The following is a 22576-nucleotide window of genomic DNA, read 5'->3' as shown; positions in this document are numbered from 1 at the left end:
AAGACCGGGACAACATCCAGGCTTGGGCTGATAAGTGGCAAGTAACATTCGCACCAGACAAGTGCCAGGCAATGACCATCTCCAACAAGAGAGAATCGAACCTCCTCCCCTTGACATTCAATGGCATTACCATCGCCGAATCCCCCACCATCAACATCCTGGGGGTCACCATTGACCAGAAACTTAACTGGACCAGCCATATAAATACTGTGGCAACAAGAGCAGGTCAGAGGCTGGTATTCTGCGGCGTGTGACTCACCTCCTGACTCCCCAAAACCTTTCCATCATCTACAAGGCACAAGTCAGGAGTGTGATGGAATACTCTCCACTTGCCTGGATGAGTGCAGCTTCAACAACACTCAAGAAGCTCGACACCATCCAGGACAAAGCAGCCCACTTGATTGGCACCCCATCCACCACCCTAAACATTCACTCCCTTCACCACCAGCACACCATGGCTGCAGTGTGTACCATCCACAGGATGCACTGCAGCAACTCACCAAGGCTTCTTCGACAGCACCTCCCAAACCCACGACCTCTACCATCTAGAAGGACAAGGGCAGCAGGCCCATGAGAACAACACCACCTGCACGTTCCCCTCCAAGTCACACACCATCCCGACTTGGAAATATATCGCCGTTCCTTCATCGTTGCTGGGTCAAAATCCTGGAACTCCCTTCCTAACAGCACTGTGGGAGAACCTTCACCACACGGACTGCAGCGGTTCAAGAAGGCGGCTCACCAACCACCTTCTCAAGGGCAATTAGGGATGGGCAATAAATGCTGGCCTTGCCGACGACGCCCACATCCCACGAACGAATAAAAAAAACATTTTTCCCATTTCCAATATTTTGATAACTAATAAATGAAAACGTTCAAAGAAAATGGAAACAAATTTTTTTAATGCCCCAATGATTTATCTCCCGGTTTGCTTGCAGCAGTGTCCTGGAGATTAACCTTTAATTCCTGGAGACTCCAGGCCAATCCTGGAGGGTTGGCAACCCTCTCCTATCCTCCAACTCCTTATTGCGCTGACAGACTTTCCATTTGTGTTTCAGGTCTCCAGCATTCAGTTTTATTTTAATTTCTAAAATATGGAGCAGTGATTATCTCCCAGCGGGAGATGCATTAAGAAAGGTGAGATTTTACAAACCAGCTGAGCCAGTCTCGCTCAGGCTGTCAGAAGCATATTATGAATGAAGAGACCACGTGACTCCGACGCTTCGGCGTGGAGGCCAAGAGCTGTACGTTCGTGTCAACGTCATCGCGCAAAGGAAGGTGTTGACGTTGGGCGTGCGTGAGGACGTTGACCGGGACCGGAGGCGTCGAGTGGGCTGTAAAGTGGCCGATCGAGAGCAACCTGGAGCCGGGCCCGGTTTTAGAGGTTTCCCGGAGTGTCGCCAGCACTGTGAAGCGAAATGAGTGCGGAGTGTCGGCCGCGGCCTGGCCGATGCTGAGGGGACTTGATGTGGAGCCGGGAACGGAAGGGTCTGAGAACTTGTTCAAACCCGGACTGCAGGCCTCGGATCTTCCAGCAACAGCAACCCGGGAATGGGATCCGGATTCGTGAGCTCGAGTCGCCCGGCCTGACACCACCACCACCATCACCCCACCCGGTGTCAATATAAAGTCTCTTCCCAGTAGGCCGTTTCACTATAAGCGGAGTCTCAACACTTGAGAGCAGTGTGAGCGGGGTTCATTATAAGTGGGTTTCACTATGATGGGGACCTGATATCTGAGAGCAGTGTAAGCAGATTTCATTTCAAGTGTGACCCCCCCCCATCACTTCTATTACTGCCTTCTCTCCTTCTATTACTGCCCCCCTCCCCAAAACTTAAAAATACCTGTGCTTAGTCTTTAGTATTTCATTTTTGCTCTACAGATAGTGGTAATGGGAGATTAATATGAGCAGGCAGGAAGCGCTCACTGAAGCTGACAATGGTCTCCCTGTGTCTTCAAGCCCACGTCTAAACAGGGTTAAGATGGATGAACAAGAACTGGAAAATGATGAAGTAGTAAATGTGGAAATTCCTTTGACAGAGGTTAATGATGATTCTCAGGAAAACTTTCATGGCAGCAGGAATGCCAATGGAGAGGATTTAGGGGAAGATTTTTATGCTGATGAAGACTCTGTGCTTGTGAGCGAAAATGTTAATGGAAAAGACAACTGTACCGGTAATGTGGAACTGGAAAACACACTGACTGAAGAAGGTAGTGTTTCTGTTGGTTCTGTGCACTCGTATCCGTCAGACCTAAATGCAGATTCTGAAAACAATTTGATTGAAGGTGGTGATCTAGTCTTCAGTTCAGGAACTGACAACACAGAGGAGACTTCAAAGCTTCAAGATAATGAGGATGATGATCACTGCCAGATTAAATTGCTTTTGGCTCAATTACGTCTCTATGAACAGGGCACATTGACCTTGGAGAGCAAAGCAAAAGTGGCTTCCCATCCAATGTCGGATGCTTATAGTTTAGAGAGTGGTAACAAATTCACAACAGATGGAGGGACTGATTCATCAACTGTAGATAATGACAGACAACTATTTGGTACAGTTAACCATTGGGATGCTTTGACTGAGATGAGTCATGACCCCTTAATGTTGTCTAATGAGAGACCTAGAAGTTTGAGAGTAAATGAAATGGAAGATCTGGTTCAACATGGCAATGAGCTGATCCAAGCAAGCAACCCAGGCTCAGCATTTGATGTTAATGGTCATGTAGTGTATAGTGATCAGATTACTGCTGCATTCACTCACACACCAGCAGCAACTGATAGAATACATAAAATCTCACGAGAAACTTGCAGTTGGCCAGAAGCGTCATTTGAAAATGAGTTTGGCCAACCTGAGGAGATCGTTGATTTCTGTGCAGGCAATGATGGGGCAATTGAAGACTATTCAAGCTCCTCTTTAGTTGGCAGGCTGTTATTTAGGCAAATGGTGCTGAAGAAGGACTGGAAGAAAGAGGGAGAGGCCTTGTCTTTAGCTGTTAAAGAGTTAAAAGAAGAGGTTGAGTATATTAGCAAATCGTTTCTGCCTGATGATGGTGTTGAGCACATTGATCCAGAAAACCAAGGGGCTTGCCATATAGAAGACAACATCTCTGAACGTGATAGAGAGGTAAGAAAGAAAACTGGTTAGAATACTGCCTAATAACATCTGGGCTAGATTAGATTAGAGATGTCGTCTTGGACTTTGAGTGCGAAGTGCAATAAGTTAGGCTAGTTTCAATCCAGCTGCAAACAGGTGTAGGTTCATGGTGCAAACTCTCCATAATCTGGTATTAAATTGGCAGGCTCACTCTTGAGCCTTATGTGTGGGAAAGGGAATGGCCACTGGTAAGGTAGTGGTTCTTTTCTATGATTGGAGTTGAGACGTGTCATTGGGAAAATGTAGACGAGGCTTGACTGAACAATGGTTCCAGTACTGATATCCCTCTGCTACAGACAGCTGGTCTGTATAACCAGGCTCAGCCCACTGGTGGCCTGAATTAAATGATGGCCCTGATGACAAGTGACAGCAGGACAACCATTTACCTTTATGTCCAGCAGCCCATTGTCTCTGGAAACACCTATGTCATTTCATTTATATTTTAGTGGGGTATAATTCAATCTTAATGATATGTAATAACTATTTGATTTCCTATGGTGTTGCCTATGAGTCCTGGTTGATCTATAACATGGGCCAACCAAGCTGTACATGCAATCTTCCCACCTGCTCCCAGCAGAGTTACAGGCTGGTTAGATGAGTCCTATTAATGAAAAATCTGCCAGTGGTAGCAACTAGCAAGTGGGGAATAAAACAAACAAGTACCCCAGGTAGCCATTCAAATATTCCTGTGTAAAATTATTTTTGCTTTACTCTGCTGGCAGTATCAACAGGTTTTGCATCTGGCCCAGCAATAATCAGTGAGAAAGCAAGCAAGGGACCCAACACTTCTACAGTCACTAAACTTTTTAGTGAAGAAATATTATAAAGGTGCCAGTTTGCATTTCTGTACTAATAAAAACACATCCAACTGTAATATTTAAGGACCACTTGTCCCACATCTGCAAAAGGGCATCAGGCGTGCAAGACTTACAGAAAATTGTGCAAACGTTCAGATGCACAAACGTGGAGTTTGAAGTGATACAACTTTCCAAAAATGCAGGGCTGGGGTCAAACTAGACATTTATAGGATTAGTGGTGTATCTGGCACACTACACTACAGATGTAGATTGATGTGAGATCTTGCTTTTAATTTCTTACAAAGTGAGTTCATATCATTTGCCAAGTTGTTAGGGAAGGTTGTGGAGTGAGGCCGTGGGCTTTCTGCATTCAAGCAGAATGTGGGAGGGAGCTAAACACTGACTCTAAGTCCAGGGGCATGAAGACCAATTAGTGCATCCCATTTGGTTGCCCGACTGAGATCCTGAAAGAACCTTCTAATCTGTATGGCTCAGTAACTCGCAGAGCATTTTATTTACCACCGAGTCATCTGACAGAGTTGATCTTTTTATTAATATATTCAAACAGAAAAAAATACATTACCTTCTTAAATATTTGATTAAACCATGTCAAGCAACTGAACAAATTACTTTAAATTTTTTATTTCAGGCAAAGAAGAAATTTTCCTTTCCTGCATTTAAAGAAGGTAAGCTGGCTCTACTTGAGTGATCTTCAAACTTCGGAATATATGCCTATTAATTACTGTACAGTGAGTTAGAGTATTGAAAAGAAAAGAATGACTTGCATTTATATAGCACCTTCCACAACCCCAGGACTTCCCAAAGCACTCTACAGCTAATGAATTTTTTATGTGTGGTCACTGTTGTAGTGTAGGAAACACAGCAGCCAATTTGAGTACAGTGAGGTCCCACAAATAGCAATGTGATAATGACCAGATAATCTGTTTTTGGTGGTGTTGGTCGAGGGATAAATATTGGCCATGACACGGGGAGAACTCTCTGCTCTTTGAAATAGTGCCATGGGATCTTTTACGTCCACCTGAGAGGGCAGACGTCTCATCCAGTGATAATATTGTGGCATAAGTGGACCCAACCATGCATTATGCATCCAACTAGGCAGCAAATTCAATCCTCAGTTTGCTCTATTTATAGTATCATTCTATATGCACTGCCTGATGTGACACTGGCCCATGCAGCCCACAAGTCCTTGATCGATGCTAAATTAGTTGATTTCCACTGGGTGATGTTAGGGCTGCTACAATTTGCCTTAGCATCCCCAGGGTTAGAGAGGGTGGGGAAAAAAAGTCAGGCTTCCTGCTCCTAATCATTATCCATTGACTCCTGGTGGAAAGTACGTGTGTGTGGATTTCAGTTGAAGACCAGATCGGACTCGGCTGTAATGGGCCATAGGGTCAGAAAGCTTGGCATCATTCACTGGGCTCTTATATGAAGAATGGTCACATGGGCAGGAACTGGAGGACAGCCAGCACCCATGGAATCCATACTTAGTGCCTTCGGCGGTGGGGGGGGAAATAAGGAATGGTATAAAACACCTGCATTCAGTAACAGCGCTTTTGTTGTTTCCTTCTCCCCATGAAGTGCCTGGACCCTGCGAATCCGAGGATCTCCTCGATGGAATCATATTTGCAGCAAGTTACCTAGGATCAACCCAGCTATTCTCTGAGAAAAATCCATCAACCAACGTCCGAATGGCTCAAGCACAGGAAGCAGTGGGGAGGATAAAGGTGCTTGTGAAAAGTATTAAAACTAACACAAAATACTCTTGATCATATTTTCAAATTCTAGCAGTTTGCAATGTGATAAACCAACAATTCACTCCAAAAACAGTTGAAGCAGCATTCAGCTGCCCATAGGCTCAGGTGGTATAGACAGCTTTCAGTGTGATACTATGTCAGCCAGACCAGGGGGGTCACATGGTTTGATACCTGATCTGTACTGTTAGCTGATCATGCATGTGGTGCTACAATTGGCCTCACTGTCCCTGGGCCAGGGAGAGAGAGACCATAAAAAACATTCAGGTTTCCAGCTTCTTACTGCTGTCCAGTGACCCTTGCTGGGAAAGGTCCCTGTGCGAATGTCAGGTGAGGGCAGGATTGGATTTGCTTGGGAGGTCCCTCACAGTTGAAAAGACTGCTGAAATTCACTATCTGGATTCATGCTTGAAAAATGCTGCTTGGACGAGGTACTGAAGGGCTCCTGCTACTTGCAGACTCCAGCAAGGAGTAAGCTTCTCCAGAATAGCAGAGAAATTTGGGGGAGGGCGTAATGGGGAATACAGGTGAAGTAACTAGTTTGTGTTTATGTTCATTAGGCACCAGAAGGAGAGTCACAACCAATGACTGCAGTGGATCTCTTCATATCAACACAGCGAATTAAAGTATTGAATGCAGAAACACAGGTAAGGGAAGAACCAGATTTCAAGGCGTATACCTAGGCTACTCAACACACAGTACACTGTCACTGGATTTATTTAGTTTTGAAGTAGGAAGCATGGCAGCTAATTTGCGCACAGCAAGGTCCCAATATCAGCAATGTGATAATGATCAGATAATTTGTTTTAGTTGAGGCATAAATATTGGTCAGGACACCGGGGAGTATTCCACTGCTCTTCTTCGAAATACTGCCATGGGATCTTTTATGTCCACCTGATAGGATAGATGGGGCCTCGGGTTAAGTTCTCATCCAAAGGACAGCACCTCCCAACAGTGCAGCATTCCCTCAGTACTGCACTGAAGTGTAAGCCTAGATTTTGCGTCAAGCCTCTGAATTTGGACTTGAACCCACAACCATCTGACTCAGTGGCGAGAGTGCAACCACTGAGCCACGACTGACACCTAGTGTTAGACAGCTCAAAGTTTTTTCTTCAGACACCACCCAAATTTGGAAAGGCAGTCTAAATATATTACAGGGTGTTTTTACAGTTCATGTGGACAGAATATGAAGATTTCAAATGCCTGTTGTTAGACTTCTTGAAATCCTCGTGGCAGGGTTGAAGAGCTATGCATTTAACTGGAAAACATTTGTCATATTTAGCAACTAATTGCAGGAATATATCTTTGGTTTATCACAAAACGATTCCCTGTTATTGTAGGAAGCCCTGATGGATCACCCCCTGCAGACCATTTCATACATTGCAGATATTGGAACTACAATAGTTTTCATGGCTCGTCGACGACTGCCACGTAAAACTCCAGACCAGGAGACCGGGAGCTCGTCTGCTGGAAAACGAGAGTACAAGATGATATGCCATGTCTTTGAGTCAGAAGACGTGAGTACTTTATATCATTCCATTATAGCATAGTTTTTCAAACAACGGTCCCTGGACAGTAGGGGATCTCACATGCTGTGAGGTCATAAGATTTCTGTATTTATGGACTTACTAAGGCATAATTTATGTTGCTGTTTACTGATGAATGTTTTCTGCAATAATATTGTTTTCCTTTGGTTACCTGTTACTTCTTTGAGAAGTTAGAACAGGGAATGGATCAGTATTCGAAGAGCATCCCCAGCAGTGTGTTGGTATTCACAGAGGATTCCCGACACACACAAGTCTGAAAAATCCATTGCTGTAAAGTGCCCTGAGAAGAACTTGTGTATGTGAGAAATCCATGGTGTTGGTGTATCACTTGTACAAATCCCATTGTGTTATTCATCTCTATGTTCTTTACAGTTTTAACAGAACCACCCCAATGTGTCTTTCTTATACCAATGCTTAGTTTCCTGCCTTTTCTTACAGGCATCACTTATCGCGCAAGCAATAGGCCAAGCTTTCACTGTGGCATACCAGCAGTTTTTGAACGCCAATGGCATCAATCCTGCGGATCTGAGTCCTACAGAATACAATGATTTACTCGACACCGAGTTTTACAACGGGGATCTTGTACATTTTTCCAAATCAGAGAATTCCAAAGAGGTGAGCGTCTGCTGTGAAATGAGTAGTAACGTAGTTTTACTTGTTTCAAGGTTAAGGGGCTGCTTGAAAATACCAGGCGAAGGGTAACCTTGGATTTTCCAATACAACTGGCAGACCAAGAAGATCAACTAATATTGTGTGTTTCTCAGGAGTCATCTTTAGTCTCCAAAGTTGTGAGAATTTTTTTTGCCACTTTTTCCTCCCTTCCCCTCACCGACTCATGATGGTTTATGGTTCCATAGACAGGGAGACCTCCACTGCTTTGCCGAAGTGGTCATTCCTCGTGTGTGAGCTTGCAGTTTGTTGGACAGTGGGGGTATTGCAGCCGAGACTGATTCTTTTCTCGCATGCACTTACCAGCAAGCGTCACTGCATAGTGATCAGGAATAAAAACTCAGGCTGATTTTTTCCCCCCATCTGTAGATCTGGTTAGCTTAGGCCAGTTATAGTGGCCCTACCATGAAATCGACTAACTTAGCACAGACTAGGAATCCATCCATTTATTTTCCATGGCTCAGTATGGGCAGGACCTTTAACCAACTGGGCTGTCCAGGGCACTGTGAAATCTTCTATGTTAATTCCTGGTATTTTCTTCTAAGACTAGTTTTTAAGTTGGTGTCACTGTTGAAGCTCAGTTTTAACCAGTACATTTCATTTGTTACAATGTGCCTTAATAGATTTGCAAAATTAGTGAAGGAGAGGAGATAAACAGTGAACAAGGAAGAGAAGTAACTGTACTTTAAGTTGGGAGATATATTGGCCAGAAATTAACCCTAAAAAATTGTTCTACTCAGGAACCCTGGTGATTGTGTATACATAATGTAAAAGAATCCCTACTCTATAGTAGCTTGAAAGGTACACCAGATGTTACTGTAAAAGGACACTACACTAAAAAATTAAATGAAGGGAATCTTAGTGGATTTGTATCGGAGCGTTATCTCTGCTGACCCAAACTTCAGCAGAACAGTAAACAAGTTGTGTTTGAACATTATTGGTGGTAATTTTGTGAAGTTGTGATCCTAGCACAGGGTCAAGCTAACAGCGAGCACAGTAACGGAGATGAGGATACGATAATGTAGTCCTGATTTTCCAACTAGCGCTTAACCGGTAACCGTGCAAAATTACCCTCGATATGTCCTCACCTGATGGCCTGGTGTAGCACTAAGCCCCATAGACCAGAAAATCTCTGGCCTGTATTGAGGTATCTGCCGTCATCTGTGGTGGCAGTAGGGGTGCTACAGTTGGCCTCAGAAAGCCCGGGGCTAACCTGAGGAAATATCAGTCTGGGTTCACCCTCCTGTTTTTACCAGCTGAAACATGGGGTGGGGGAGTGGAAGTGGTAGCTGATTTTAAATTAACTTGGGGAGGTAAAAGCAGAAAAAGATATAACAGAGACCTGAGTCAAACTGAAGGTAGATGGTATTGCTCATGAGTGCTACTAGTGCGTGTGGGATAGCAACAGACTGTGCCCTCGCGAGAACAGGGGAGAAATTGGGCAGGGGAAATTGCGTGTCCCATTATGGTTAATTCTGTCACTTAGTTTGTAAAATCAATTTTATTGTAAAGTCGGCCAGTTACTGAAAAAAAGAAAGACTTGCATTTATATAGCACATTCACAATATCCGGAGGTCTCAAAGACCATAAGAGATCGGAGCAGGAGTAGGACATTTGTGCTTTACAGCCAATGAAGTGTAGTCGCTGTTGTAATGTAGGAAACACGGCAGCCAATTTGTGCACAGCAAGGTCCCACAAAAAGCAATGAAATGGTGGTGGACAGTTAAACAACTAACGGGAGGAGGAGGCTCTGTAAACATCCCCATCCTCAATGATGGCGGTGTCCAGCACATGAGTGCAAAAGACAAGGCTGAAGCGTTTGCAACCATCTTCAGCCAGAAGTGCCGAATGGATGATCTATCTCTGCCTCCTCCCGATATCCCCACCGTCACAGAAGCCAGTCTTCAGCCAATTCGATTCACTCCACATGATATCAAGAAACGGCTGAGTGCACTGGATACAGCAAAGGTTATGGGCCCTGACAACATCCCAGCTGTAGTACTGAAGACTTGTGCTCCAGAACTAGCTGCACCTCTAGCCAAGCTGTTCCAGTACAGCTACAACACTGGCATCTACCCAACAATGTGGAAAATTGCCCAGTTATGTCCTGTCCACAAAAAGCAGGACAAATCCAATACGGCCAATTACTGCCCCATCAGTCTATTCTCAGTCATCAGCAAAGTGATGGAAGGTGTTGTCGACAGTGCCATCAAGCGGCACTTACTCACCAATAACCTGCTCACTGATGCTCAGTTTGGGTTCCACCAGGACCACTCGGCTCCAGACCTCATTACAGCCTTGGTCCAAACATGGACAAAAGAGCTGAATCCCAGAGGTGAGTTGAGAGTGATTGCCCTTGACATCAAGGCAGCATTTGACTGAGTGTGGCACCAAGGAGCCCTAGTAAAATTGAAGTCATTGGGAATCAGGGGGAAAACTCTCCAGTGGCTGGAGTCATACCTAGCACAAAGGAAGATGGTAGTGGTTGTTGGAGGCCAATCATCTCAGCCCCAGGACATTGCTGCAGGAGTTTCTCAGGGCAGTGTCCTAGGCCCAACCATCTTCAGCTGCTTCATCAATGACCTTCCCTCCATCAAAGGTCAGAAATGGGGATGTTCACTGATGATAGCACAGTGTTCAGTTCCACTCGCAACCCCTCAGATAATGAAGCAGTCCGAGCCCGCATGCAGCAAGACCTGGACAACATCCAGGCTTGGGCTGATAAGTGGCAAGTAACATTCGCACCAGACAAGTGCCAGGCAATGACCATCTCCAACAAGGGAGAGTCTAACCACCTCCCCATGACATTCAACAGCATTACCATCGCCGAATCCCCCACCATCAACACCCTGGGCGTCATCATTGACCAGAAACTTAACTGGACCAGCCATATAAATACTGTGGCTACAAGAGCAGGTCAGAGGCTGGGTATTCTGTGGTGAGTGACTCACCTCCTGACTCCCCAAAGCCTTTCCACCATCTACAAGGCACAAGTCAGGAGTGTGATGGAATACTCTCCACTTGCCTGGATGAGTGCAGCTCCAACAACACTCAAGAAGCTCGACACCATCCAGAACAAAACAGCCCTCTTGATTGGCACCCCATCCACCACCCTAAACATTCATTTCCTTCACCACCGGCGCAGTGTGGCTGCAGTGTGTACCATCCACAGGATGCACTGCACCTACTCGCCAAGGCTTCTTCGACAGCACCTCCCAACCCCACGACCTCTACCACCTAGAAGGACAAGAGGAACAGGCACATGGGAACAACACCACCTGCACGTTCCCCTCCTAGTCACACATTATCCCGACTTGGAAATATATCGCCGTTCCTTCATCGCACTGCGTCAAAATCCTGGAACTCCCTAACAGCACTGTGGGAGAACCTTCACTACACAGACTGCAGCGGTTCAAAAAGGCGGCTCACTACCACCTTCTCAAAGGCAATTAGGGATGGGCAATAAATGCTGGCCTAGCCAGCGATGCCCACATCCCATGAACAAATGAAAAAGAAACAGATAATCTGTTTTAGAGATGTTGGTTGAGGGATAAATATTGGCCAGGACACTAGGGAGAATTCCGCTACTGTTCTTCAAAGTAATGCCATGGGACCTTTTTCATCCACCTGAGAGGGCAGACTGGGCCTCTGCATTAGAATCTGTGAAGTTACTTTCACTTAGAGAATTTCCAATATTTTCACTGTGGGCATGAGTGACTAATGCAGTTCTGTTCTCTACACAGGTCCGTATTGAAAAAGCAAAGGGAGAGATCCTTGGCCTTGTGATAGTGGAGTCAGGCTGGGGCTCTATCCTTCCCACAGTGGTGATAGCCAACCTCATGCATGGCGGACCCACAGAACGATCAGGAGAGTTGAACATTGGCGACCAGATCATTTCTGTGAATGGGACTAGTTTAGTTGGACTGCCCCTCGCTACCTGCCAGGGCATAATCAAGGTACTGAACTCCTGGTGCTCTGCAGTTTCTGCTTTATTGAAGATTCCAGATATGTTAAGAGACATTTTTTCATGAAGGAAAAGCTTGAAAGACTGGTATTGAGTGTCAGAACAAGTGGATCTGTGCAATTGTGAGGCAGCATTTCAAATTGATCGCTCAAAACCTTGGCTTGCACTCGTGGTTCACTTAGTTTTATTTTGCGAGTGAAACTATTTCATTGGATGGAATAAATATAGCTGGGATGCATTTTCACACAAAGGGTCATTAGAATGTGGAATCCACTACCAAAAGTGACAATTGAAGCTGAGCCAATCAGAATATTTATACCAATAACAATGTGCATTTATATGCTGAGGGCCGAATAGGAATCCAAGGGTGCGGTTCAGCCTGAAACAATGGCTGGGGAGGGGGAAGGAAACTATGGCAAGGGAACAGAGTTTGTTGCAGGGACCAAAGGCGATGGCTTTCGCCTTCTCTGTCATTAATTGGATAAAGTTGATGCAAGCTCAATTGTTAATTTTAAATTTGAGTTTGATAGATTTTGGTTAACCAAAGGTATTAAGGGCTATGGGGCGAAGGCGGGTCTTTGGAGTTAGGTCACAGTTCAGCCATGATCTCGATGAATGCCGGAACCGGCTTGAGGGGCTAAATGGCCTACTCCTGTTCCTATGAAATTCCGGCTCGTCCATGTCTGCATATTGGGGAAGCAGTCTGATAGCATAGAGGCAGTGGAGGGGTTGAGAGAGATGGTGGAGAGGTGAAACTGGGTGTCGTACATGTGGAAGCTGACTCTGTGTCTTTGGCTGATGTCGCCAAGGGGAAGCATGTAGAAGAGGAGGACGGGTCCAAGGAAGTGATCAGTTTTCTATCAATGCATGTGATCTATGGTGGTGTAAAACTTTGTTACTTTAGATGCTGGCTTATGGAATCTCCAAACTATTTGAGAAGTATGTTTAGCTATTCCAATTTACAGTCAATCATACAGCTACTTCAAAGGCTCAGCTGGAAGGAGTGCTGTGCTGAGTCATACAGATTAGAAAGTCCTAGATTTGATTAGATAATCTCAGCCTGGGGAACAGTTGGGGGTGCTCCAGTTGTCCTGTGCACCCCTGAGCCAGGGAGAGAAAAATCAGCCAGAGATCTGGTTCTTTATCACTACCCAGTACTGCATCTGGTAAGTATGTGTGTTTGGAGGTCAGATAATAACAGAATATCGTTCGGCTGTAATGCCCCGCCTGTAAAAATATCCTGCTAAAGAGTTTCTGACTAGACTTGCATATGAAGAATGGCTGCTGCATCCATGAAATTGCACCTCAATGATAAATAATTGAATAAGTTACTAAGCAAATAGTCAGTAGCTGCTTAGGGTGCACGATTATTCGGTTGAGTTGTGTGAGCCTTGATCCATGGTTATCCTTGCTGATTATTTAGCATGACTCCTAAGGAATTGTTAGCACTGCTGAACCTCCTTACATGGTTTTAGTGGTAGTCTTATCAATTGGAAACTTTTTACAGGAAATCTTTCTGACATTTAATGTGTTGGTTTTAAAGGACTTGAAATACCAATCTGAAGTGAAGCTCAACATTGTGCGCTGCCCTCCAGTCACTACGGCGATTATCAAACGACCAGACCTGAAGCACCAGTTAGGATTTAGTGTACAGGATGGCATTGTAAGTAAAATACTGTATACAGATTTTAAACAAATTACTTGAAGTAGATTTTAACTCTTAACCCCAAGGGAATTTCTAGTCTCCCTAAACATGCCATTTTGTAGAAAAAAAGTTTTCAGTTCACCATGTGAAACAAGCACTAATATTACAGCAATCTATTCATGTCAGGAATCACTTTATTATTGTAAGTTTAACTCCATAACTATGAAAATAATTTAAATTAATCTTTTAAACACTACTTCTTACCCTGTCTTTCCTATTCCCATTGTTGTTTTAACGCTTAGCTAATTTTTAATTAATAAACTCTGTCCTAAGCCTTTTTAAAGTTTAATATACTTATTTATTTGTTTTGCCTGCTGGCTTCCACTGTTGGTAATAGAGGGGGAGCAATGGATAGTGGCCTCCAGCTGAAAACTAACACCAAAGGTGTTTTGTGAACCACACTGGAACCAGTTGTCTTGCTTATGGTGCTGGCAACTTCGTCATATTTAGATGGGATAATTTGTCTGTGGTAGAGAAAGGGTTAAGTTAGATCTTCAATTTACGAATCAAATCTAACTGATACACATGATGTGTAACGTAGAATTCATCTGAATTTCCAGAGGAAATTAAGTGGTATTATCCTTTCTGTCTGCTGCATTGATATGTTAAGATATCTCGGGTGATTATTAGTTAACCCAAAAGCTTGATAACCCTGTTAGTGTTTAATTAAACAAACACCACTAAAATAGATTATTTGGTCGTCATCTCATTGCTGTTTGTGGGACCTTGTGTGCAAATTAGCTACCGTATTTCCTACATTACAACAGTGATTACACTTCAAAAAAATACTTCATTGGCTGTAGAGCACTTTGGGATGTCCTTAGGTCGTGAAAGGTGCTATATAAATGCAAGTTCTTTCTTTAAAGGGGAGCCTTTGTGGGGTAGGTCCTAGTTATGTACATGTCCCTGTGTGAATCCTAGGAAATTCTCTTTTAAAAATCTCTGCATGTGTTCAGGCAGTGTTACCTTTCCCTATCTCGAGCGGTCTTGCAGCAGCATTCCAAAGCCCTTTGAAGTGCCGGTTTCCAGGCTCGATATTCGAGCTGGTCAGGAACTTTTGTGTTCTATACGTCATTGAAAAAGCTTGTGAGGGAAATTACATTTAGTTGTTTCCTTCCAAAAAGGTACTACACGTACATTGAGTGACTATTGTTTTGTAGGCAAAAGTGGCAGTCATTTTGTATACAGCAAGGCCCCATTAACAGCCATGAGATGAATGACCAGTTAATCTCTTTTTGGTAGTGTTGGTTGAGGATGGAATGTTGGCCAGCGTGGTGGATGGGGTGCCAATCAACTAGTGCCACGGGATATTTAACATTCACCTGAACAGGCGACAGAGTCTCAGTTTAATGTCTTATCTGAAGGATGGCACCTCTGACAATGCCGCACTCCCTCAGTACTGTACTGAAGTGTCTGCCTAGATTACGTGCTCAAGTCCTGAAGTGGGGTTTAATCTCACGACCTTCTGATTCAGGTGAGAGTGAAATCGACTTGCCTAAGCTGACATTTAGAGGTATGTTTTGTTTTTAAATAGAAAAGAGTAAGGATTCCTCTGCTCTGCTCTTTATTGCACCAGTGTGATATTTTTTCTATTTCTGATATCAGCTATTTTATGGCCTCTCTGATATTGCTATTCCTTGTTTAATTAGGGGCAATTTTATGATGTTAGTCCATGCTCACTAGGAGCTGGATTGACAATGTCCAAACTCAATTCACTTAAGACCCTTAGAGCAAGCAGAGAAAAAAGTTCAGAATTGAACTGATCTACAGGTTTGGATGATGACTGCCCTGACCTCAATCTCTAGCTTAGGTTACAGTTCTGTATCTAACCCAATTTACTGCAGACAAGCGTACCTCATACTGAAAGTACTGCCATTTGCTTACCTAAGCCGTTATATTTTGGTGAGAGTAGTGTTATGGTAACTTCTATCCTGAATTTCTTAAACACAATACATTGCAGCATTGAGACTTCATCTTTCAGAATGAAATCATTGTGGTTCCAAACAGTAAAGGCCATATGAAGAAAAGCCCATCAGAGGTTTTTAATCCATCAAGCACATTGAAAAATCTGAAGGTCCACATTTCACCATTCTCTGTCATTTGTGCATCCTTGTCATTGGATACTTCCGCTTTAGCCATCAGATTGCTGGGAATGAGTTGCAGGACTGTAACCTAATCTAGAGATTGAAGTCAGCACTGACATCATCCAAACCTGTAGTTCAGTTCAGTCTTGAAATTACTCCCAAGTGACTTATTTTATAGAATACACACTTTTTAAAATATAAAATTCCTGCAATCAGCTGAGTTATTTGTATTTGGTGCGTGCTGAGTGATATTTTTGCACATCACGTGATACGGGTTTTGCCCTAGATCAACTCTTTGTGCTCAGTGAGCAAATTTACTCAGCCATATATGCCTTTCCCATGCTAGCTGCTGGTGAGTGCATTTCCTGTTGTGATGCACAAGAAAGATCAGAGATTGACTGTGTGACCATGTAGGTCATGCCTCGTGTGGCTTTTGATTGGCCAATCAAAACATTTTTTTTGAAAACTTGATTCCCACCTTCAAAGGTGGCCAAGAGGAAGAAGAAAGAATATCAAAAGGATTTAAACTTTATTTTTGAGAAATAAGGCATTGGAAAGAGAAACCAGGTAAAAAAGTCTCACAAAGGAAAGGACTTTTAAAAATGGAAAAGGAGGAAACAGAAGGAAGGGGCAACAAGATGAGCAGAATTGGCATGTAAAATTGTTTTTATTTTAAAGGCACTAGGACTGGCCTCAAGGCCCTTGTGATGGAGAGGGGCAATATCAGCCAGAGTTCAACATCCTGCACAGCTAACCGGTTAATGTAGCTAAATATTGTCTGACTTCTTGACTCAGATCTACAGCCTCATGAGAGGTGGAATTGCAGAACGAGGTGGAATCCGAGTAGGACATCGCATCATTGAAATAAACGGACAAAGTGTTGTTGCAACTCCTCATAAAAAGATTGTGCAAAGACTGTCGCATGCCATTGGAGAGGTAAGTGGAAAAATACAAAGCAAGTTTTTTTTTTAAAAAGCTGTATAATCTCTGCTTATTGAGAAGTGCCCAGCTCACCGATAGCTGACTGGGTGACTGCATGCACGTCCCAGTGTGATACTGAGGCATACAGACCAGGTTCCATCTTCCGTCTCTGCTGATCCCAACTGGGTCAAGATTAGGGTTGCTACAATTGTCCTTAATGCCTCTGGGTTTGGGGAAGGGGCAAAAAATCAATCAGGTTTCCTGCTCATGATCACTACCCAGTGGTCCCTGCTGGAACGTGCATCTGTGCGGATATTGTGTAAGGACAGAGTTGATTTAGGCTGCGATTTCCCCATCCACAGTTAAATAACCTGCCACTTGGGCAAAGTACCATAGAGCAGCTGGCACCTATGGTACCATGCCCTAGAAAGAATCAGCAACTCCAGGAAGGGAAGAGAGACAAAAAGCCTTATAAAATGACAGGATAGACAATCGATTTTTATTACTGTTTCTTGGGCGGAGTAGCTGGGACAATAGACGAGAGAAAAACATAATAAGTTTGAAAGCAATGAACAGTACTTTTCGCGCTCTTTTTATAGCAGATTGGAGCGAAGCCCGGTGAGCAACGTGGCCTCGTTGCACAGTCCGCGAACGCCAATCTTCTCCAATCTGACAAATTGACCTCGTAGCCCCAGATTCAGTTTCTGTTATTTGTACCAGACTTATCTTCATTCCCGTGCCAAGGGTGTTGCTGCACTAAACATCTAAGGCCACTGTTTTAGAACTCTCGATTATCCACTAATTTCCATTATTCACTAGAGGGCTACCCCTGTGATGGATAGTTGCACTGCACTAACTTTTCCATGTACTTTATTTTCTGCAATTTAACACGTACCCTATTTTTATTCAGTTTTAGTCTTTCTTTAAAAATATGCTCCCAAAGTCAATATGTTAGAAAGTCAAACTCCCGTGAGGGCATTTTTGGGCAATTAATTCTTTTCTCTACCCCTCCCCTCCCAAAGGCACCAACTACCTTCTGACTTCTTGCTCCAAGTGGCATTCTTTATTAACAAGCCTGGACAGTGACTATTGATAGGCTATAAAACTTCAGGGAGGCATCACAGTCCAGTGCATATCTAATCGGATGTTGATGCATTTGCATTTTCCACCGGGGTCACTGATGGCGATCAGGAGCACGAATCTTGGCTGGTTCCAAATTGCAGCCCCAACTGACATGAGTGCAGATGTGATCAAACCTAGACCTGCTGCTCGATAGCTCAATACTGCCTGAGGCAGTGCATTATGTTTACATGAAGACAAGAGATTTGGAACCACTATGGAGAATTTACACCATGGTAACTGTTTTTCTTTTCTAGATACACATAAAGACAATGCCAGCTGCAACATACAGACTGCTAACAGGACAGGAGCAACCAATATACATATAAAGAAAGGATCATCACCAGTAGCCAGCTCCAACAGTTTGGGATATATGGATTCTGCATTGACACAGCCTGGTTTGCTGTGCCTCGATAGTGTTACAACGCCATTCTTTATTGGCGTGTTCAAAAGATGGCTTAGCACAGCCATTCTACTCCACTAAATTGGCTGCCCTCTAGGGGCTAAGAGCTGCAGCCGCACAACAGGCCAGCATGAGGGGAAAAAAAGTCAACCTCTCGGGCAGGGTCTGCGTGTTACACGTCGGAGACTCTGCCACTGCGATTCAGGGCAGCACTGTGTGTTTCACGGAAAAGAAAATCACACAAAGCTTCTGCCATATCACCAGCACAAACTAGTTATCACATGGCATTTGCAAGCAGCTCCACTGTTTTATTTAAGTAGAATCCCACGTGGATGTATTTTATCAATGATATGGGCATGAGCTTGACAAATATTTTAACCAAATGATTTTTTAAAAAAACAGCCAAGGGAATGAAAGACATGTATGAAAAAGAGTAGTGTGCCACAGAGTTTTTTTTAAACACAGCAGGGATAAAGGTATGTATAAAATCCCAGGCCTGTCCCTTGTTCTGGAAGCTGCTCAGTGTTGTTGTTCGTGAATGGTGCCTTTCCAACTGCGTGGTTTTCTGGGATAAGGGTTTCAGGTTCAGTTGACATTCTCTAGTTTTGCTCTGGACTATACCAAATGCAGTTTACAAGTTTCTATACAGATCTTTCTTTAAAAAAATTAGGGCAAGATTAGGGGCCCTAAAATTGGCCCTAATACCCCTGTATAGGAAGAGGAAACATCAGCCAGGGGTTCCTGCTCCCAATCACTATTCAGTGATTCCTACTGGAAAGTGTAGACGATTGGTGAGGACAGGGTTGGGCTTGGCTGTGATACCCACCCCACAGTGGAATATCCTGCTGACCCTTATCATCACACATGCCCACTTTGTTAAGGTGCTGAAGAGCTGCTGGCACCCTTGGAACTGCACCCTCTAGCATGGGTCAAGATCCATGGAACTGCACCCATGGGACCACACCTCACCATTATATTATACTGGAGTCTGAATAATAATGAATTATGTATGTTGTCCATAGATTATATATGCACACAGTTTAGATTTATACATGCAGGAGAGCTCTATTTTTGTTCACATTTTATTGACATACACCCTGGAGTTTAAAGTATGTCAGGGAATTTTAAAACAACGAAGCTTTATCTAACTCTGAGGAGGAATTTGCCTCTCAAATTTTCAAAAGTTCTTGCTGAATGTTACGAACTTTATATTAAAAAAAAATCCATTCTAGTCACTATCTAGTGACTCCTGCTGGAAAGTGTGTGGACATCAGGTGAGAGCAGGGTCGGGCATGGCTGTGATGCTCTCCATGGTAGAATAGACTGCTGGCATTTACTGCTCAGGCTCACACATGAAGAATGGCCACATGGATGATGTTCCAGAGGGTGACTAATGCCTTTGAAAGTTAACCCTAGCATGACTTGCTTCTTTCAGTAAAAGATGGAAAGTAGTGTGTGGGTGGGGGGAGGGGAGGACTAGAAATTAAGTGCATTGAAACGATTCTGAGAATACCTCACTCACATACTTGCCCTTGATGCCTTGAAAAGCATCATTAAGCTAGCTGTAGGTCTTGGCATGCTTATGGAGCTTATTAGGACCTCCAACTTTTGACTAAAATGTATACAGCAATGTTTGTACAGTGTTTCACATATTCACGGGGACTTACTATTAACTGTTGAGAAAAAGGCTACTCCAGCAGCTCAGCTGGTAAATGCATCATCTGATGTTTTACTGATCTATACAGACCAGAAGGTCCCAGGTTCAGCCATTGGTCTGTGTTGATTTCGCTGATCTCAGCTGAGACAGTGCAGAGGATGATATAATTGTTCTGGGCTAGGGGGAGAGGGAAAAAACCAGCCCAGGGCTCCTGCATCTGATCACTATCCAATGACTCCTGCTAGAAATGCCTATGTGAGGGCCATGGGTTAAAGATATTGCCTGTCACCACTCTCTGGGCATAGACCTGTGGAACTGTACCCCAGCAAGAGTCAGAGTCTTCAGGCAAGGAGGAGAGGAATTTGAGGGCAGGGAAATTCTGCAACTCTCAATACATCTGGAACAATTCTCTCGAGCTATATCCTTGTACTTATATTAATTACGTCAGAAGTTAATGACCAGTGTGGACAGCCAACTGCTATGATCAGTGATCCATGTGGTGTTTTAACCGTACAATTGTAAGCTGCTTTTTTTGCACAGGTCTGCCCTGAATTCTTCCAAAAGAATGTGCTATTGATGTGTGATATTTAGATATTTTGAATGAAAGTGAGAGAACCTGCTGCTGTGGGCAAACTCTGTCTGAGTCTTTGATGCAGTGCTTCCTTCATGTGGTGCTCATTTACACTTTTCATTGCAATAAACAGTTATTGTGACATAAATGCATTACTTTCTTAGTAAAAAAATGGGGGGTGGCACAGGTTTACATATATGTTTTCTGTTTAGCTGAATTCTAGCAAACAGTTTTTAAGATCACAAGAGCTTCAAGTGAAAAAGAGCCTCCAATCATTCCAAAATATCAACCTCAACCCTACTGCATTCCAAACTACAGCATTAGCTGTTTCCTAACAAGGCCAGTGTTCTGACCTCAACCACACTTCCCGGAAGCTTACTCCAGTTATTAAACATCCTCTGTGTAAAGGATTACTTTCTGGCATCTGTCGTAAGCTAGTCCTTCTCAACCCTGAAGCTGTGCCTGTTGCTGGCCCAGTGTGTCTGAAAGTATTGTTCCAGCCTTAACAAAGTACCTGAATGGACCTTTTGCCTTCCTATTAATGGAATGCATGTTGGCAGTGAGTGTAGGTTGATATACATGTATAGAGCCTCGGTCGGAACGTGTCAATGATGCATGTTACGATTGGGAACAGAGTGCTATAATTAATGTGTGCACTGAATATCGACTCCATGTGAAATCGAGTTGTTGCGGAGCCAGAACTTGATCAGTTCGCCTTTGAAAATCAAGAGGGAGAGTTGTCTAATGCATGTTACATACAGACTCTGTTATAGAGTTGGAAAGTGAACTGAATAATAGAAGCTGCATTCCCAAGCTCTTTAACATGCTGGAATCTTAAAGTGGTTTTGCTTTTCAAACTACTTTATACCAAGCGACTGATCTGCAACATCAGAATTGGGGCCAGGGAGAGATTGAGTAAAATTGAATTCTGATACAGTTCCTTCTGAGGGGGAGCTAATATTTTGGTGGGAGAACTTTTTTGGTATGAAACCGCCCTTCCTTATTATTTCTTTATTATTAAACCATTTCTGATGGGTTTTATTGGTTGGTAGCTGCCATGTTGCCTGTCATTATCCTGGTGGCTTTATTCCTTTTCTTTGGCACCTCGGCACCAGCCATAACCTCAAATGAGAACTGCTAACTCTTAGACCCTGCTTGCTCCTCCCACCATCAATCCCTAAGGTAATAAGCCCTTGAAGGTGCTGACCAACAGGGTTGTATTAGAATTTGGTGGCTGACAGATCTGCAGGTGGGTTCAGCAGTTCTCACTTCAGTTAGTTTGGGACAAAGCAGTTGTTTGATACTGGAGTCGAACCCAACAGCAGCAGACGAGCTTATGGCCTGCTAATCTCATGTTGAATATATAGAGAGTGCCCCCTGATGGGCCAGTAGGTAAAGGCACTAGCTGGTGTGGTACCAGATTGAGGTCTTAGGTTTCTCCAGAGTTAGTGAATCTTTGACAGGACAGCAGTTAGAGTGTTGAAAGCACCTGTAATTTGCGAGGGAACGTCAACCAGGGTTTCTGCTCCTAATAACTATCCGCTGACCCCTGCTGGAAAGTGAATATGCATAGATGGCATAGAACGATGGGAAAGGAGATGGCAATGATGCCCTCTGCACTTGAAATACAACAACTAGCATTAATATAATGACCCAAGATGCTTCAAAGGAGTAATTATGAAACAAAATTTAGGACAGGTGAGCAAAAGCTTGGTCAAAGAGGTAGGTTTTAAGGAGCATCTTAGAGGAGGAGGAGAGAGAGGCAGACAGGTTTCGGGAGGGAATTTCAGAGCTTAGGGCCCAGGCAGCTCACATTGTCCTAGAAAGAGGATTTCGGTGCATAACAGTTATAGCGGAAACTTTGGGTTCAAATGGATCAACTAATTGATCATTGGCACTTGTTACAGGCCTCCAGGTTGAGGGACCCATTATGATGAGGCACTTTGGGCACAAATTTACAAAAGGCTTTTAAAATCAGATAAAGGTGTTATATAATGAATATCTGCTTGCGTGAGCTACTGAAGGCTGCTGGTGCCAGTACAACCGTATCCCATTAAGAGTCGGCAACTTAAGATGAGGAGGGGAAAAATTGAGAGAAAACAGTATTTCTTTGCCCTCATTGCAAGTCCCACTGAAGTGGAACTGCCTGTCACTGATGTCTCATCCAGAAATAGTAAATACCAGCAACATACACAGTAAGAAATGAGTCAACATA

General features: G+C 43.7%; 1 protein-coding gene across 2 annotated transcripts; it reads left to right on the top strand.

The window, feature by feature from the left end:
- The first annotated feature begins 1286 nt into the window (after positions 1-1286).
- Positions 1287-20509, top strand: si:ch73-40i7.5 (amyloid-beta A4 precursor protein-binding family A member 1). 2 transcript variants are annotated; one of them, XR_010957889.1, is made up of 10 exons: positions 1287-3122; positions 4599-4635; positions 5549-5694; positions 6282-6368; positions 7062-7238; positions 7707-7883; positions 11681-11893; positions 13445-13564; positions 14849-15080; positions 16486-16565. XR_010957889.1 is itself a non-coding variant. In XM_067968156.1 (10 exons), exons 1-10 carry the CDS (start codon positions 1905-1907, stop codon positions 18057-18059), a joined length of 2388 nt encoding a protein of 795 aa, XP_067824257.1. In that variant the 5' UTR covers positions 1287-1904; the 3' UTR covers positions 18060-20509. The 2 variants fall into 2 exon arrangements, 1 of the variants encoding a protein (XP_067824257.1); XM_067968156.1 differs by lacking the exon at positions 14849-15080 and adding an exon at positions 17988-20509 and having other exon boundaries at positions 16486-16626.
- Positions 20510-22576: the final 2067 nt, after the last annotated feature.

This window comes from Heptranchias perlo, chromosome 29 (assembly GCF_035084215.1).
Source record: "Heptranchias perlo isolate sHepPer1 chromosome 29, sHepPer1.hap1, whole genome shotgun sequence".
Lineage (NCBI taxonomy): Eukaryota > Metazoa > Chordata > Chondrichthyes > Hexanchiformes > Hexanchidae > Heptranchias > Heptranchias perlo.
Note: the sequence above shows the minus strand (reverse complement) of the source record. Positions and strands in the feature narration are given on the sequence as shown.